Here is a 17825-nt window from a genome sequence, read left to right as displayed (position 1 = left end):
TCTGCAGGCAGCATTATCTTGCTGAGTTTGGAAGCTAAGAAGGATCTAACTTGGAGTAAAAATATGTCCCAGAAGGAAACAAACTACTTTCCCGCTGTTGCCAAGATAACTCCATTGATGTATCCATAAAATGAGCAGATGACAAGTCACTGTTAATTCATAACAGTAGCCAGTTTCTTTGGTTCATGGCAATGCTAAATTGTAGTCAAACAGCTTATTACTTTATATTACACTGCATTCTCTTAGGAATTACCATTAGAATTGGAAATACTTGTCCAGATATCTGAATACAATGAGCTAATGAACTATTAGTATAAAATTCTTTAACTGTAATTTCATTTCAATAATTTCATTGTTATTGGTGACTATGAATCTGTTACTCATCATAAAACAGATTAACAAAAAGAACCCAGAAACAGAATAGAAAATCCGAGTAAGGCATTTTCTTAGCATGATGTGCTTATTTCTGAAATTGCTTTGCGACAGCCATTACAATAGCAATTCAGAGTAAGTGGTGCATTTCTAAGATCCTACTTACAGAAACCAAAATAACAATTCTGACACATATAAATAAAATAATGTTAAATGGTAATCTGTTTTATTGGATTTTTAAAAAAATAAAATAAAAAAAAATAAAAAAAAAATATTTCCCCCTCTGCACTGTCACTTACTCTGAAGGCCTAAACTTTCTTGAATACAAAGAAATTAAAAGAAGAATGACTGTGCAATTTAAAATTTGAGTGTAGTAATTTGTAATTCATTTTATTTATTACATGAATTTATATATATATATCCAACATGCACATAGGTGATTCTGTGTGGCTTACAAAATTTAAACAAGCCAACTATATATAAAAAGTCATGTAAAAAAATGTACCCGTCCCACCTCTCATGGAAGAAAAAACAATCACTTGATTGGCTCCCTCTTTATTGATGGCCCCCACTGCCTGCTGACAAAACCACATATTTGGGGTGTTCAGGATCAATCCATTCACCAGTGGGATTTCTCAAAAGCAGTTCTGCTTTGAAATCCATTTCTTTGCTTAGCAAATTTTTTTTGCTAGCATATACAAGAAAAATATATGATTTTAAAAAGATTTTATCCAGTCATATGTTATACTTTAATCAGTTATTATTTACTTGAATGGACTGAGTAATAAATTACTATTCCTTGAAGTGTAACTGCAAAATCAATTTTATTACATTATTAATAACACTGTATTGCATACAAGTTTTTCTCAGAAACACAAGAGAAAATGTCTGTGGTTCTAACCCTATTAAAAATAATCTTAGATGAATATACAGAAAAACTGGTGAAAGGAAATTGAAGTTCTACTAAACTTGCTAAAAAAAAAGAGAGGTTCTAGATTTAAAAAGGAATCACATTTAGGTTGAATGTAGCAGTAGTTCTCAAGTGAAAATACAGATAAAATTTGGTAACTCTAAATACACTGTCCTGTGCCTGACCTGTTTTTTTCTCCCCACAATGCAGAGATTGGAGTGAAAGGGATTACAAAAGAGTAAACACAATGGGGAATATATCAGACTGTTTGCACAATGTGCTTGCAACCCTTAGCATGTTTGGGGCTGTCAGCAACATTGCATTCATTTTGATGTGTATTACCCACTGGGTGCCTGCTTACTCTCTTGTAATCTCTTTTTCTCTAATGAATGTAAATATAAAAATTAATTGTCTTCTTACTAATTATGCCAGCACTGGGGTGAGCTTTCCAAAAGATGGAGGAGTGGAAAAGGAAAGCACAGTTGCAGTCACATGATTTCCCATATAGAAGGAAATAATTTATTTAATGACAGAATTGCTGGTCCCAATTGTGGTTGCTAAACAAGGATCATCTGTATATAACAAGGTCATTATCACTGACTTCAACAGCTTCCACAAATCTTATAGTTGTTTTGCCTTTAAGCAAATATGTAAACACTCATTTACACCTTGGTAGGAATAATTATATGAAAAGCTGGATTTTTGTTAAATCAATTGCAATTCTGAACTTTTGTGTCAATAAGATCCAGATTTCCACAGTTTCTATTTTTAACAGAAATGGCTTGTAAATCTATATGAAACAAATACATTAGCATTCACTGCAACAACTATTCCCTTGGATTCCTTTATACCTGTACTTTTTAGAAGTAAATCCTATTGAACTCAATAGGTTTTCTGAACAGCAAATATACAAACAACTGGACACTGTCTGCAGATCCTGCATATAAACATTTCATTGATAAAACATCTGCTTGTTTCATTTTATATGCTGTGAACATTTAGTTCGTATTCTGTATGTTAGAACTGAATTTAGATCAGCTGTGGTAATATTACATAGATGTTTATTACAGTTTCCTATTTCCCAAGAAATGCAGAATGATATATTGGATAAAATATTCTTGTAGAGGAGTGATGACATTTTGTTGGTTTATGATTTGCACTTATGTATTTTTATGCTTCCTGTAACATAACTATCAAATTATGTAAACCTTTCATTGATTATATCTGTACTGTATTTTTTAAACTGAAATGTATCTAAGAACTGGGAATGAAGTATGCAGCAATTTTCAATTTTAGATAGATTTTTTTTTAAAAGTAAAGATGACAATGTGTTTCCTTGGGAGCATGTCCCACACAGGCACACAGAGAATTGCACTGAAAAAGATTCATATTTTATAGATGTTAAATTTTTTGAAAGAAATCCAGAAACCGCTTATCGTTGCACCATATGTTTTCAGTTTAATGCAAAAGTTTTTGCCAATGCTGGCATCTCCTCCAATTCTTCCCTTTGCATTCATCTTTTTTTTTTAATTACCTGTGGCGGAAGTGAGGATCTATTTGCCAACTTTGTTTCCTTTCCATTCCAGATGCTCCATCTCACAGACCATATTTCAGCACTCTCTTAAATTAACTGCATTTTAGTGTTGCCGATAAGAGGTATTATGCAATTTCAGAGGAACAGGTGAGCAGGATTCTTTTATGATTTGGAGCTGGGCAGCAGCTGCAGCGCTATCCGAATTTGCAGCATTTCCTCCCTCCTTTAATGGGATTAGGGAAAAAAAGACTATTTTCTCAAGCATTAAAAAACAAAACCCAAGTGGCAGAATCTGTTTTTAAGGCAACATTTGACTTTAACCCACACCCACTCCAATTATTATATCGGGCTAAATTCTTTTACGACCAAAGCCCCAGAGAGCGTCCGTTAGTTTTGTTGTCGTTTTTGAAAGCTTACATGCAGTAATATTAGAGCTGGCACATTCTCCTCCTTAGTGGCAGCAGCTGTCGCTATATGTGGGGGAGATGGCGACGCCTGAAGGAGGAGGAGAAGGGGGAAAAACTGTGTGTTCAACCGAGGGGCTTGCGCGGCTCATTGGCTCTGTGGTAGCGGTACCCTTTGTCGCCGCCGTCGCCGTTGGCGTTGGAGAGCGAAATGGAGGTGCAAAATCAGGCGGGGTGCGGGAAAAGAAAACGAGGGACAGGCGGGGCTGAAACATAAGGTCTGCAGATCACCGCATGCATTAACTCACACCCGGCGCCTGAGCCGCCTTCAGCTGCCGCTATTCCCGCCTCGCTACAGCGCCCAACCAGCGCCGCCAACTCCCGCCTCCCGCTTATAGCACGGGGAAGGGAGGTGTGGGAGAAAAATTGCCCCGAGAGCGCCGTCCCCCTCGGGCTGAAGAGCAGAGCACAGGAGCAAGGTGGATTATTACATGCCTGCATTTCTCTTAGTTCTTAAATCTCGGAGGAGGGGAGAAAAATAACAACAAACCAAACCAAAACAACAACAACATCAAAAAACGTGAAGGGAAAAAGGGGGAAAGAATTGCACAGCCTGCTCAGGAAGGATCTCTCTCTCTCTCTCTCTCCCGCACGCCTCAGTTACTGGCTTGTCGCCCGGGGATCGAACTACCCCTTGGAGATTTATAGCAGCAAAAGAAGCCACGAGATATGGCAAACCGTGGAAGAGCCATGGCTGTCCCCCGCCGTGGTTGAAAGGCAGGCTGAGGAGACCCCCCACACACACACATGCACGCCCTCTCCCGGAGCCCGCCAGGGGCCAGCCGCGCCAATGCCGACCCGCACCCGCCGAGTAAGTCCTCGGGCGCAATGAGGCAGCCGCTCGCCGCCCAAGGTTGAAGCTGTGGTGGCGGCGGCGGCTTTCCCTCAGTTCGGGGGGCTCCTTCGCATCTTCCTCCTCCTGCTGCTGCTGCTGCTGCTGTCAAAGGAGGGCGCCTGCGGTTAGGCGCGAAGCCGGCTAGGAGGCATGAAGGGCGCTACGGTGGAGCCGGGGCTGTAATTGCTCGCTGGGCTGGCTCTTCTTGGGGCTTCTTGGCAGGAGAAAGGAGCGCCGTCGAGCTCTGCCCAGCGATGCCTTTGTGCCATGCCCGCTCCTCGCCGAGGAGAGGAATCGGCGCCCGAAGGCGGCTGCTGCCCGTCTGACTGACTGCGGCTACTTTGCCCGGCGACCAGCCTTCTTTCCTCTCTTCTCCTCCGGGCCACCTTTCTGAACTTCCAGGGATGGCCGATTGGCGCGCCAGGGAAGGTTAAACGCCGAAAATGGGGCTTCTCTAACGCGGGCTCGTCCTGGCTCCGAGTGGGAAGGGGCATCCCGGAAGGCTGCCCTCTCGAGCCAAAAAGGCAAGCAGGCTGGTGGCCCCGAAGAACCAGGCGAATTTTGGAAACCGGGGGGGAGGGAGCTCCAAAGTTAAAGAGGGAAGGGGACAAGGGGGTGGTGGCGGAAAGAAGGGAGAGAGAGAACCGAAGGGAGGGGAAGGGTTAGAAAGGGAAAGGGGAAAGGGGAAGCAGAGTCATCCGTTTCTCACCTCTGGCAACACTGCAGGTTGGAGACTCTGGCTGCCTTCTTGGTCTTGGAGACCCTGGCTGCCCTCTTGGTATTATGTCTGCACTTCGAAGGAAATTTGGGGACGATTATCAAGTAGTGACCACCTCGTCCAGTGGGTCAGGCTTCCACCAGCAGCAAGGCTCGGCCCACAAGAAAAAGCGCCAGAGGTTTGTGGACAAGAATGGCAGGTGTAACGTGCAGCATGGCAACCTGGGCAGCGAGACGAGCCGCTATCTGTCGGACTTGTTCACCACCTTGGTGGACCTCAAGTGGCGCTGGAACCTTTTCATCTTTATCCTCACCTACACTGTGGCCTGGCTTTTCATGGCCTCCATGTGGTGGGTCATTGCCTACATACGGGGTGACTTGAACAAAGCCCACGATGAGAAATACACCCCGTGTGTTGCCAACGTCTATAACTTCCCCTCTGCCTTCCTCTTCTTCATAGAGACAGAGGCTACTATTGGGTATGGCTACAGATACATTACAGACAAATGCCCGGAGGGAATCATCCTCTTTCTTTTCCAGTCCATCTTGGGCTCCATTGTGGATGCTTTTCTTATAGGCTGTATGTTTATCAAGATGTCCCAACCTAAAAAACGGGCGGAGACACTGATGTTCAGTGAACATGCTGTCATATCCATGAGGGATGGCAAACTTACCCTCATGTTCAGGGTGGGCAACCTTCGCAACAGCCACATGGTTTCTGCACAAATCCGCTGCAAACTTCTCAAAGTAAGTTCAAGCTTTCTTGCCTTCAGTTCTAATCATATGGACTATTATATCTTTTCTTCATTTTTGTTTTCCAGTTTAAAGGTGCATGCTTCCATGCCTTTCTTAACAGGGTTTCACTTAAACTACATACAGTACGTGTTTTTCTAACTGCCACCTCATTTTAAAGGTTTTTTTAAAATAAAAATTAAATAGAAACGTTAGAAGACGCAAGTGAATAAGCTAGGATAATTGTCAGGAACACTACAAAATTCCATGGTTGAGACAGGGCGCAAGGACAAGTTTGATTTTCTTTCCTATATTTTTCAGAGAACTCTTAGCATATTTCTTGTGCTTGAGTTTTATATTTTCATAGTATTTGCATTGCTATTTCCTATGAGGCAATGTCTCCCAATGTGCCTCTTTCTATGATCCATTTTTCCTTAATCTGTTGCATTGCTTCTCCTCTAGTTTCCTTTTTGAAATCATGATTTCCTGCATCTGTGGCCCAGTTCCCTTTTTCATTACAGTAGCAACTCCTCAACCTGCTAATGATTTGAAGTTAATTTTTTTTATGTAGTCCTCAGCCTTTAAATTAAAGCTTTCTTCATATTTCTGGTTTCTGAATTATAGTCTGAAGTACAATCATTTTACCAGCACAAGTTGTCTTTTTAAATTCTTGATGAAACCACTTGTACTTATTTCTTTTTGCAAAATTCTGTTTAATAGTTCTATCCATCTCCTTTTATAAATAAAAGAGAAAAGTCATTGCCTTCAAGAGTGGACAGATTGGTGCTGTTTATTAAATGAACATGACTTTTTAAGGTTCAGTTATTCCATTGGAAATATTGATCGTGAAGTGTGCAGGCAGTATGACTGAAGTACTTAATTCTGTTAAGTTCTGTACATTACATATATTTCTTAAGGTTCAGTATGGTGATGTCACGATCTTATATTTCTTTCAAGAGCCAGTAAGTTTTAAGATTAAACATTATTTTGACTGCTGAGATTTCTTAGTCCAAATGTGATCAAATGATATAGTCTCCTGAGTGGCTATTATGTACAGTTTATTTAAAGTGCTATACAGATCTATTACTGTCACCTGTTGAAACTTGTGTTATAGGTCATAGGTATAACTGTTTAAAAGTAAAATGTTTCGGCAAGGCCAGTTCATGTTTCAGCTTTGCTGCTGCCTTATCTCCTGGTTGTGAGGACAACTCTGTGGGTTGAAATGCTCCTCCTTCCTGCTGATACATAGGAGATAAAATTCTTCTCTTATTCTGAAACCATCACTGTGTTTTGCAATTATGCCAGCTTCAAACTGCTTTAGACTATATATGGTTAATGTTAACACTGGTGGATGTGCTGCTGTGGAAAAAGAGTTTAAACTAACAAAAACCATGCATTTGCATTGCAGTTTTGTCACATAGATTATGTTTTCATATTGTAGTATAAAAATACCTTGAGGGGAACCTGGTGTTTCCTCTTTCTTGTTATTACTGTAGTTTTTCTGATTTTTGAAGACTGATTTTTGTACTGGAAGATTCTTTTAATAAGATAAAATACTGTCTTATGCAGAGAAACTCCCTTAGAAATGATAAAAATTCTGGTTGATACTTACTGCATTGTTACTATTTTAAATTAGGGCAAATTCTTTGACTTCATTAACTTAAGATTCTATTATATATTCAGCTAGGCTGTCTGATCCTTTTTTCTTGAGTGAGATATTTAGGAGTTTTGTTTTTTGATAATTAACTCTGACTTCCAAATGTGCTTAGTGATTTATGGTGAATAATGACATATAACACTGAGGTGGAAGTCATTAATTTACAATGTATGCGGTGTGTGATAAACAACTAGTTTGGTCAAGAACTCATACAGTTAGCAAAGTTTACCTTATATTTTTCTGAATAAAGGTAAATTATTTTGAGAAATTAAGGATATTTGTATTCCTTACCTAAACTCCAATATATTTAATGAATGATAGCATAGATAGCTTCTTGTCACTTACAACAGAAAGAGGTTCAAAAATTAACATTCTTGTTGTCCTTTGTATTACAATATTTGCTTTTAGAATTTTTAGATATTTTATTATAAATGTTATATAGGGAAATGTGCATAGTACTATGCACTAATGTGCATAGTAGCCATCACTACTAACTTTATCAGTACTTTTAATTTAAAATGATAACAAATGATATGTGAAATATCCTTATTAGTATTCATCTAGTGATTAGATGAAAAGATTCTAATCTTTTCAAGGCACCAATATATCCACCGTGGAATGGACTTTCTTCATTAGGTTGTAACAACTAATTATAAAAACAGATTGCAGTATTTATCCCAGACCTAAGTTTAAATTAATTATTTTCCCCCAGATCAAATTTGCATTGTACATTAATTACCCTACTGGTTTATACATTATAAAGTTGATCTTTTCTATAACTTTGACATGTCTTTACATGTGATTTATTTGATTGAGTAAATAAGGTGGCAAATGTGATCAGTTATATAGGAGAATGTTGTACCCTACAGAACTTTAAAAATGTATATGCATCATTTAAACAGTATCACATTTAATTGTATCTTTTAAAAAGTCTCCGTGTATTCTCTTATGCTGTTATGTAACCAAGAAAAGATACGGATTTAGTCGCAAAGCATTATGAATGAGTAATGACATAATGTGCTGCCTCTATTTTATATAATGCAGCTAGAAAATATAAAGTATATTCCTTAACATGAAGCAGCATGTGCATAAAATGACTTGCTTACGATTTGTGAATACTGAACTACTCCTATAGTACAGCATACCAATTCAGAAAAATAATTACGGATGACAATTAGGGTACCAAAGCTAACAATTCAATAATATGTGGCTGACTTTTGGCAAGAGGAAAATCTAAATCTGAAAAAATATATGGGGAATTTATTTAGGGGGTAGGTGAAGCTTACCAAAAAGAACTAAGGAGTTTGTGATGTGTGTACAGGTAGTCCTCAACTTAACAACAGTTCACTTAGCGACCGCTCAGTTACAACAGCACTGAAAAAAGTGACTTATGACCATTTTTCATAGTTACATTTGTAGCATTCCCATGATCATGTGATCAAAATTCAGATGCTTGGCAACTGGCTCATACTTATGACCATTGCCATGTCCCAAGGTCATGTGATCATCTTTTGCAACCTTTTGACAAGCAAAATTAATGGAGAAGCCAGATTCTCTTAACAACCGGGTGGTTAACTTATCAATTGCACTGTGGTAAGAGAGGTCATAAGATAGGGCAAAATCTATCTCTTTCCATATATTTGTAAATAAATATATGGAGAGACAAAGGACAGTGTGAATAGTTTTTCCTTTAATTATAGCACATTTATATTTTCTAAAGTTTGAATCCAGTCTTTTATTTAAAGCTGTGTCTAATAGGTCCAGCAACTTTTCATCTATAAAAAACACAGGGTAATCCTTGTTCCAGGAGTAGATAATCTTGTCTCCTGGATGTCAGAATGTAGATTTACAGCCTGCGTGGATGAGATATAGTTTAAGTTATCCTTCCAAAATTGTGGTGCCTTCCAGATGTTCTCAGGATTATGAGCTATGATCATGATTTAGTTCTCAGGATTATGAGCTATGATCATGTTGACTAAGGAATTTTGGAAATTGGAGTCATATAGTTTGAAGGTGCCCAGGTTGGAAAAAACTACTCTAAAACATTTATCTTATGGAAAATCATCCTCTTGCAAACCTCTTGACCTTATTGACTTGGATATGTATTATGGTAAGGCAGCTGCCATTCATTTCTTTGAAGCTTTTGAATTTACAGACTTTTTAAAAAGAGAAAAAGAAGTATTGTCCTATGGCTTCAAAGTCTTGAAGTGCTGAAAACTGTGTGAAAAAGACTGAAGAAGAAAAGATTTTTCAAAACTAGCTAATATAAAATTAAGAGCTTTGAGCTAATTTTAACATGTCTTTGTATTTCTTTTTTCTTTGTGAATTAAATCTATCTCTTGGTTAACTGTATTAGTTTAAGATTAATAATAGATAGTAATTTAGAATAAAGGCTGTTATTCTTACTAAATAGTGATACCAGAAGCAATAAAACTAATCAAAATAAAATAAGTATCAGAATGAATAGCGAAATGCACCGTGATGACAAGTTACAATATCATGTGCTGTGGAGCAGATAAATTAATTCACTAGTCCTTTGACAAGCTATCCATGATGATCTTACCTGCCTCAGTTGATTGTTGTGTTACTGAGCTTGTTTTTCTGGGTAAAACAAGTTAATCTAATATATAATATATGAAGAAATCATGGAACAATGTTTCAGCCTGAAAAACTTCAGAGATAACTCATAGGTCGCATTAAATTATTTTTTGACATTTTTTAAATATAGTGTTAAAATTGCTATTTTTTATAATTTTCTTGAGAAAAAAAGATTAAAAATGTAATAATTCTGTATATTTTGGAACAATTTATATTCCATTCCTCTTAACGAGAAAGGTACATTTTTTTCTCTAACTTATCAAATATCATTCATCATAGGCCATTCTGTGATACTCATTTCCTATGAAATGCAGATTGAAAACAAAATAAATTAACAGCAAAATTCTATAGATGTTTCTGAAATCATTTCATATGCTTAATGTAGACATATGTAATAAAAAGGCATAAAAACATGTTCGTATCTTATTCTGGATGCTGGTTTGGGGTTTTTTTGTTTGTTCGTTCTTGTTACTTTTTGTGCCTTCAAATCAGTATTGATTGATCTCCTGGATTAGTCCTTACTGTTTCGTTGCCAATGTTTTTCAGAAGTGGCTTGCCATTGTCTTCTTTCTAGAGTTGACAGTGTGTGACTTGCTCAAGGTCATCCATCTCGTTTCATGCCTAAGGTTGGAACTAGATCTCAGACTCTCCTGGTTTCTAGCCAGGTGCCTTCGCCACTATGCTAATCTGGCTGTATTTGCTATTAGGCTGTTTAATAAAAGCTGTTAAGTGACTTTCATGGCTTTCTTTCCTAACAACAGCATAGGGTGCCAAAATTTAAAACTTTGATATTTTAAGTATAGGCCTCAGTATGTATAATGTTCTGATAGTATTTGGAGATTTATGCAATTCCAGATTTCATATAATTTATTACAGCAGAGTTTTTCATCTGCAAAATGTTATAGAATAACATTCAGATTACAGCCCATTCCTGTCCTAAGCATAATTTCTAGGAGTTCTTACTGAAAGAACTAAGTTCCAAATAAGTATATTTAATATGTCAGTAGTACTGGCCAATACGTAAGTATCTGGACATTTTAAAAGTTTATCCCACAATAAATAATATAAAGTTGTTTCTCTGCACATATTTTTTTTATTACATTAAGCGAGTCCAATTAAGAAATAGCTATATTTTAGCTGAGGTTCATACACAATTGTCATTTTGGCAATTATTTTTAACTGATTCAAATTTAGATATGGTTATATATTAATAGCACGTTAATCTTTAGTAACCCCTACCATTAATTTCAAGTGTTCTCTGCTATAGATATGACTAAAGCTTCAGTCCTATACTTGTATACCCGGCCCTTTTGAATAGATCCATTGCAAATGTAATTATGTTTATTAAAAGAACCGAATCCGTCTGTACAATAGATGTCCCCCTCTCTTTTTCTTGGAACAACTTCCAGATGGTTTTTGAGGGGGCATTTCATGTGGTATGAGAGAATATAAGTGAAGATAGTATGAACGTTTATTTGCATAATATTGAGACTACTCCAGTATTTGGATCTAATCTTGCATGCATATTTGTTCAGTCTTAATACTTTTGTTTTAATTGGCACATAAGATTGCTTTTTTGTTCCTAAAATCAGCCACTAAATCAGAAATAAAAAATAAAGCTTGTGAATCAGTCTGGAATCAAAGGGGGATAGAGTAAGCCGAGCAGAATAAAATTCTTCTATTGCTGTATTTATGCCATCTATCCTTCTTTGGAATGCTAATAAATAGTCATTATGCTGTCACACAAAAGCCTTGTATCTTTGGGTTAGTTTCAGGGGTGGGATTCAAAAATTTTAACAACCGGTTCTGTGGGCGTGGCTTAGGTGGTGGGTGTAGCTTGGTCATCATGTGACTGGGTGAACATGGCTTGGTGGTCATGTTATTGGCTGGGTGTGGCCAACTCAATATCACTCACATCAAGGCAAGCATCTCCTCGCCTGGCCTCTCATAACTCTGGGGATCCTGAAACAGTCGTAAGTGTGAAAAATGGTCATAAGTCACTTTTTTCAGTGCCATTTTAAATTTGAATGGTCGCTCCACACAAGCAAAGGACCAGCAAAGGAGGGGAAAAAAAACTCCAGAGAAGTTCCTGAGACAGGAAGTCTAGTCCTGCCAAGAATGTAATAAGGGTTAACGGAGAGGCAGTTTCTGTAAGCAATACCAGAATGTTTCCTTCCTGTCTTCCTTACAGGATTACGCCAGTAATTTCTTCTAACAACCGGTTCTCCGAACTGCTTAGAATGTTAACAAACTGGTTCTAGCGAATAGGTGCGAACTGGTAGAATCCCACCCCGGTTAGTTTCTTTAGGCGTTGAGACTTTCAGAATGATCCTATTCCATAGGCTGATTTAGGTAGGGAAAAAAAAACCAGTTTGTAGTCTTGTAGGCTGTGTTTCCAACAATATTAAGTTGTTTACTGATCAAATAATTCCTTTTTTTTTTTTTTTTTGGACTGAGCTTCAGCTATTAGGCCACATGCAATTATTGTATCATGGTAAGCTTTCACATTTTCACAGCTTGCTTTATGTGAGTTAAGAACTTAGTAGAATTTAGCATTATTATCCAGTGGATAAGATCTAGCTTTCAATATTCCCAGACCAGGATATAGCTCTAAGTCAGGGGTCTCCAACCTTGGCAACTTTAAGACTTGTGGACTTCAACTCCCAGAGTTCCTCAGCCAGCTTTGCTGGGAATTGAAGTCCACAAGTCTTAAAGTTGCCAAGGTTGGAGACCCCTGCTCCTAAGTCACATAAAGTTGTCTTTATGAGGCTTAACTTAGGCAGAAATCTCTAAAACACCTGGCTTTGTTATTGCTATTTGTTATTGCTATTACTATTTAAAGGCTATGTAGTTCTTCAGGCTAGTTCTGCTGACTGCTGGCTGCCTGCAGTTTGGCGAATCGAATCTCACCAGGCTCAAGGTTGACTCAGCCTTCTATCCTTCCAAGGGGGGGCAAAACGAGGACCCAGATTGTTGCGGGCGATATGCTGACTCTGTAAACCGCTTAGAGACCGTAAAGCACTGTGAAGTGGTATATAAGTCTAAGTGCTATTGCTACTGAAGGAAAACTTTGCCCTTCTGTAGCATAGAATCTTTTTATGAGAACAGCAAACCTTAATAAACAGCATTTTAAAATATGTTTCTTGTGGATCACACATACCATTATTATTGTTACAAGAAACTTTCTTGTTGGGAATATGTGAAGAGTGAGTAGTAAAAAAGGGCAACATTTTTGTATTTAAACTAATTTTAACAGAAAACATAATGCTAATGATAGTTCAAGCCTCAAGATTCTGACTGTAGAAAGCAAATCACAGGATTCAGCCAAAATATTGCTTAAGGGTTGTTTGTATTTACTATTTAAAGGCTATGTAGTTCTTCAGTTAGCTAAGAAATTAATGTATGGGATCAAAATCCTAGTCAATGCTCACAATAAATTTATATGCAGTAATAATAATAGTTGTGTGATAGCGAGATGGAAGACAAACACATTTAATAAATAAAATAATACATGTAGGTACACCTGAGTATAATATAGTACAGTATATTAGTTCATTGACACAGCTGCTGAAGATAACTGGACCCAAATGGTAGTTTAATTAAGTCAAGAGTAGATTAACAACTTTTTGTGTGTGAGTTTCCTTTCGGGAGACAATTGCATTTTCATAAATATTACTGAGGCCACCAGAAAGGAATACCATTTGTACAAAGTGCTGTCTGCAGGAAACCATGTAAAAGAAATTATCTTTTAGTAGTACCGGTAGGAAAATACTGGGAGAGCTCAAAAGTTTTTGCCTTCTTCCTTTTTTCTATAAAATAGCTTTGTGCCTAAACAGTTTGTTTGCAATTTGACTTGGATGATTCATGGTGAAAAGTACTGTATGGATATCACTTATTGTCATATTGTCTTGAAAATAACTATACTAGTTATTACTTCTTTTTCTTTCTTCATGTTTGCTTATAGTCTCGGCAAACTCCTGAAGGTGAATTTCTGCCCCTCGATCAACTTGAACTGGATGTAGGTTTTAGTACAGGGGCGGATCAACTTTTTCTTGTATCACCACTTACAATCTGCCATGTGATCGATTCAAAAAGCCCCTTCTATGACCTTTCTCAGCGAAGCATGCAAACTGAACAGTTTGAAATTGTTGTCATCCTAGAGGGCATTGTGGAAACAACTGGTGAGTACAGTGATTTCAGACATAATGAGCCCATGTGTTTGTATTTTGTATCTGATACCCCAAAAAAAAAAGTAATGTTAATTAATCTATGAACGCCATTTATGGATATAGTAAATATAGCGAGTAGTTATATTGAACATTTGGAAAATGTTTAAGAGAATCTGTGTCTGAATATTTAAGAAATAATGAGTGCTGCTGTTGAAACATAGTTTGAGTTGTTATAGGTTGTATTTCTCCCAAATATCTTGAATTGCTGTTGTACCTTATAATCTTTTTGATATTAAACATACATTAAGAAATGATAGGGACATTTAAGTTGGCTCACATTATATGCAGGTGAGATTTGTCTGTCTGCCAAAATCCTACAGATTTTATGAAACTAGGGTTGTGGTATTTCTTGTCTGAGAATTCTTTCTTGAACAAAATAATAATTTACCAATAAAGCTGAGGAGGAAAGCATGCAGTGCTATAATATATAACACTAAACTGAAGAAAAACCATGTCATTAAAAATACCTGGTTGGAAATGAATTCACTGGTATTTGTAGTGTGAGATCATTCTCTGAAATGTTTGGCTTTCTCTTGTCTTCCTCCCCACTCCCCCAAGTCCTAAAAAGAGGATTGGTGTATATTTTGTTTGCAGTTAACTTTGGTGAAGTTAATAGGCACAAAAGTCTGAATTATTTGCAAGTGTTAACTAGTGTCTTCCCTGTTTCAGTGATGCATGGAGCCAAGGTGTGTTCTAGTCAATATTTTGGATGTTCCCAATATTTATTAAAATTACCATACATGAGTACTTCTACAACTTGACAAATATTTTGCTCTGCCTTAAGAGTGCCTATTTATCTTCTAATTCCTGTTAATCCCTCTCAGCATTCCCAGGTACTGCCATACGCTTGCCCTATTTTTTCTGCATTGTTGTTTATGTTGGCAGAATAAATAGAATATCTCCACTTTGACGGTATTTCTGTTTCCCCCCTCAAACCCCCATGTGTGAGAATCTCAGCACTGAGAACATTAGAACGGTATGGTGCAGTTGATTTGTTTTACTTAATCATTTGGAATATTTACGTGGCTGCTCATCTTAACTGAATAACTTGAGGTAGTTGATAATAGTACTAGCATAAATGGTACTAGCATAAAATTAGAACAGAAAATACAATGAAAAGCAATCATAATAAAATGAAGAGCCAAGGGATCTCAAGCAATTCACTGTCCTGGAAACATGCATATCAGGCTCCACAAGCAACCTGGTCCTAACACCTGAAGAAAAATCAAGATTTTCATGGCCTTCTGGAAGGTCAGCAGAATTGCACCTATTTGGAATTCCTTCCATTTCCTCCCAGGGCAAGCCTGTTCCATAGGGCAACTGACACAATGGGTCTTATAAAATGGTACTGTTTCACACCCAGCAGGCGTCACATCCTCTTCCTCACTTACCTTTCAAAGATCTCTGTAACTTGGGTTAGGAAAGCAGAAGTGGCTGCTTTGTCCTGTGGCCATTGGGATGAGTCGAGAAGCAGCCACCATTTTTGAGTGGGCGCATTGGATGTGGTTTCTTAGAAAATGGTGGGTGCTTCCAGAATTGTATTACACAGCCATGTGACAAAGCAACCCATTCTGCTTTTGTAACATGGTTTGCACAGCTCTGTGAAAAACTCCAGAGCTCTTCAAAAGTGTGTGATGGGGGTTGAGGACCAAGTCCAAGCCTTGTGGGAACCTGGTGGTGGGAATAAGGCTACTCCACCTCTTGGCTGCTTGAACAACAGCCACAGGGCATGGGCCAGTTATCTTGAAGCACCACAACCTGCTCTTTTAGTACCTAGAAGTGTGAGTCCTCTGCCACATCAAGGGCTACCATCCACAGTACACCATCACCGTTTTTCTCTAGGCATGTTGGAGAGCAGGATCAGTGCTACCCTGTCATTGTAGGCAGGTAGCCTTTTATTTATTCACTTACTAACTTTTTAACTTTCTTCTGTGAATTTAGAATTCTAATACTTTCATCAGTAAGTAATGATCTGCAGTAAGAGTCAAATGAATAGAGATAAATTATAGGATAAATAATTCTATATAGTGAAAATAAAACAGAATTCACATTCAAAAGTTTATCAGTTTGAATATTAACAATTGTAGACAGAGAGTTAAAGTCCAGTGTCTTCAGTTAATTAATTAAGACAATTAATTGGACAGGTAATCATAAACTAGGACAGGGTGTCAGACTTTCATTGAGGGCTGTATCAGGGCTGTGGTTGATCTCAGGGGTCTGGGTGGGCGTGGCCAACTGGGTAGGCATGGCCAGCTTGACGCCCCTCCCCAAACTGCTTGCATGTTTCCTCTTTGCATTGGGTAAATCGAGCCAAAACCATGCTGGCCCGATGTTTCTTTTTTGCATTGGGTAGACCAGGCCAATGCCATGCTGGACCGATGTTTCCTCTTCACATTGGGTAGACTGGGCCGAAACGACAGCCCCTTACATTTTCCAGGATGCCCCCATGGGCTGGATCCGACCACATTGCGGGCCAGATCCGGCCCACGGGCCTTCTGTTTGACACCCCTGAACTAGGACATTCAATAACTTGTCCAGGAACAAAATCTTTACTGTAGTTTAGGACTTGTAGGTATTACAGCCACTTGATAATCATTGAATATTGCAAGTTGATCCAGAATGTATAATTTCTGATTCAGATTCAATACCCTCTTCATACGTGTAAGAAACTTGCTGCTCTTAGTCAATTATTAGTATCCATTGCTTGTTTATATTCTCCACATTTATGCTCTGAGAATTTCTTGTCACTATTAGATTCCTTAATCTTTTCTATCCTTAACTCTCTCCTATACAATTAACATGCGGCAAGGCACTGACGCTTTCAGGGTGGTCTATTCGGCTAGGCCACTTTAATGCAGTTCTGTACACAGTTTGCAATACAAGTTTTGGATTACTGAGAGATGGCATATAATTTCCTAGGGAAGGGGGTATTCCTACGTGGCTATGACTGCATAGGCTGTGCCTCCATAGCTTCCTCTGAAAGAGGAGAAGATTGGGGGTGGACTGTGAGTTGAAAGCATTAAATGTATCATTAACTTGAAGCTTTCCTCAATACCCACATTAAACTGAAGCTGCTCTCAGCATCTAGGCAGGCCCAATTTAAAGCAGTCAACATAAAGGGAGTGCTATCCTGTCCCAGTTCTTCCTGTGTTTCATCAAATAGTTCTTTTTGTTGTACTATTAAGGCTCTCTCATTTGATCCCAGTTCTCTCATGAAGAATTGGAACTCAGTTGTTTATTCTGTACCAGTCGTAGGAAATCCATTCATTTCAAACTTAGTGTATTTCTTTACAGAATCTTCAAGGTGGATGTCAGATGTCCAGCAAAATTTGTGCACATGTCTAAGTCTCTGGCTGAATATGTAACTTGTCTTTTCATCGAGAATCCCTCTTTGGCCAGGATGGTAGAGAAATCATCAGGTTGTAGGGACACCTGCTTCTCCGATTGAGGCATGGAAACAGCACGTGTGTTTCATCAATCTATTGTATCTTTCTGGCAATTAAGCAGGTAGATGACACATAGTCATAGTAGCTATTCCTTCATACTAAAGGTGTAAACATTGAATGTAACATTGTTAGGTTCCCCAAGACATTAGCTTCATAGACATTTGAACAGGTCAGTTAGGAATCAATCTTTGTTGTATTTTAGGAACACTGCTAATTACAGTTTAGACTTACTAAGTTGCATAACAATTACCCAGAGGAATAAAACGTATCCACTTTTATTTCTACAAATCTAACACCCTTTCTGTGTTGCCTCTGTGTGGTGGATTGTCTA

At 38.1% G+C, this 17825-nt stretch overlaps 1 protein-coding gene across 1 annotated transcript in view; it reads left to right on the top strand.

The window, feature by feature from the left end:
• Window positions 1-3000: 3000 nt before the first annotated feature.
• The window catches only part of KCNJ3 (potassium inwardly rectifying channel subfamily J member 3), a 116883-nt gene continuing 102058 nt past the window's right edge, over window positions 3001-17825 (top strand). The window contains exons 1-2 of the mRNA XM_026680098.2: window positions 3001-5579; window positions 13784-14000. Coding sequence (XP_026535883.1) covers window positions 4899-5579; window positions 13784-14000 — 898 coding nt within the window. The 5' untranslated portion in view covers window positions 3001-4898. The remainder of the gene's footprint in view (window positions 5580-13783; window positions 14001-17825) is intronic.

This window comes from Notechis scutatus, chromosome 1 (assembly GCF_049901735.1).
Source record: "Notechis scutatus isolate UNSWTSFEM ecotype Mainland chromosome 1, rNotScu1.2, whole genome shotgun sequence".
Classification (NCBI taxonomy): Eukaryota; Metazoa; Chordata; class Lepidosauria; order Squamata; family Elapidae; genus Notechis; species Notechis scutatus.
Note: the sequence above shows the minus strand (reverse complement) of the source record. Positions and strands in the feature narration are given on the sequence as shown.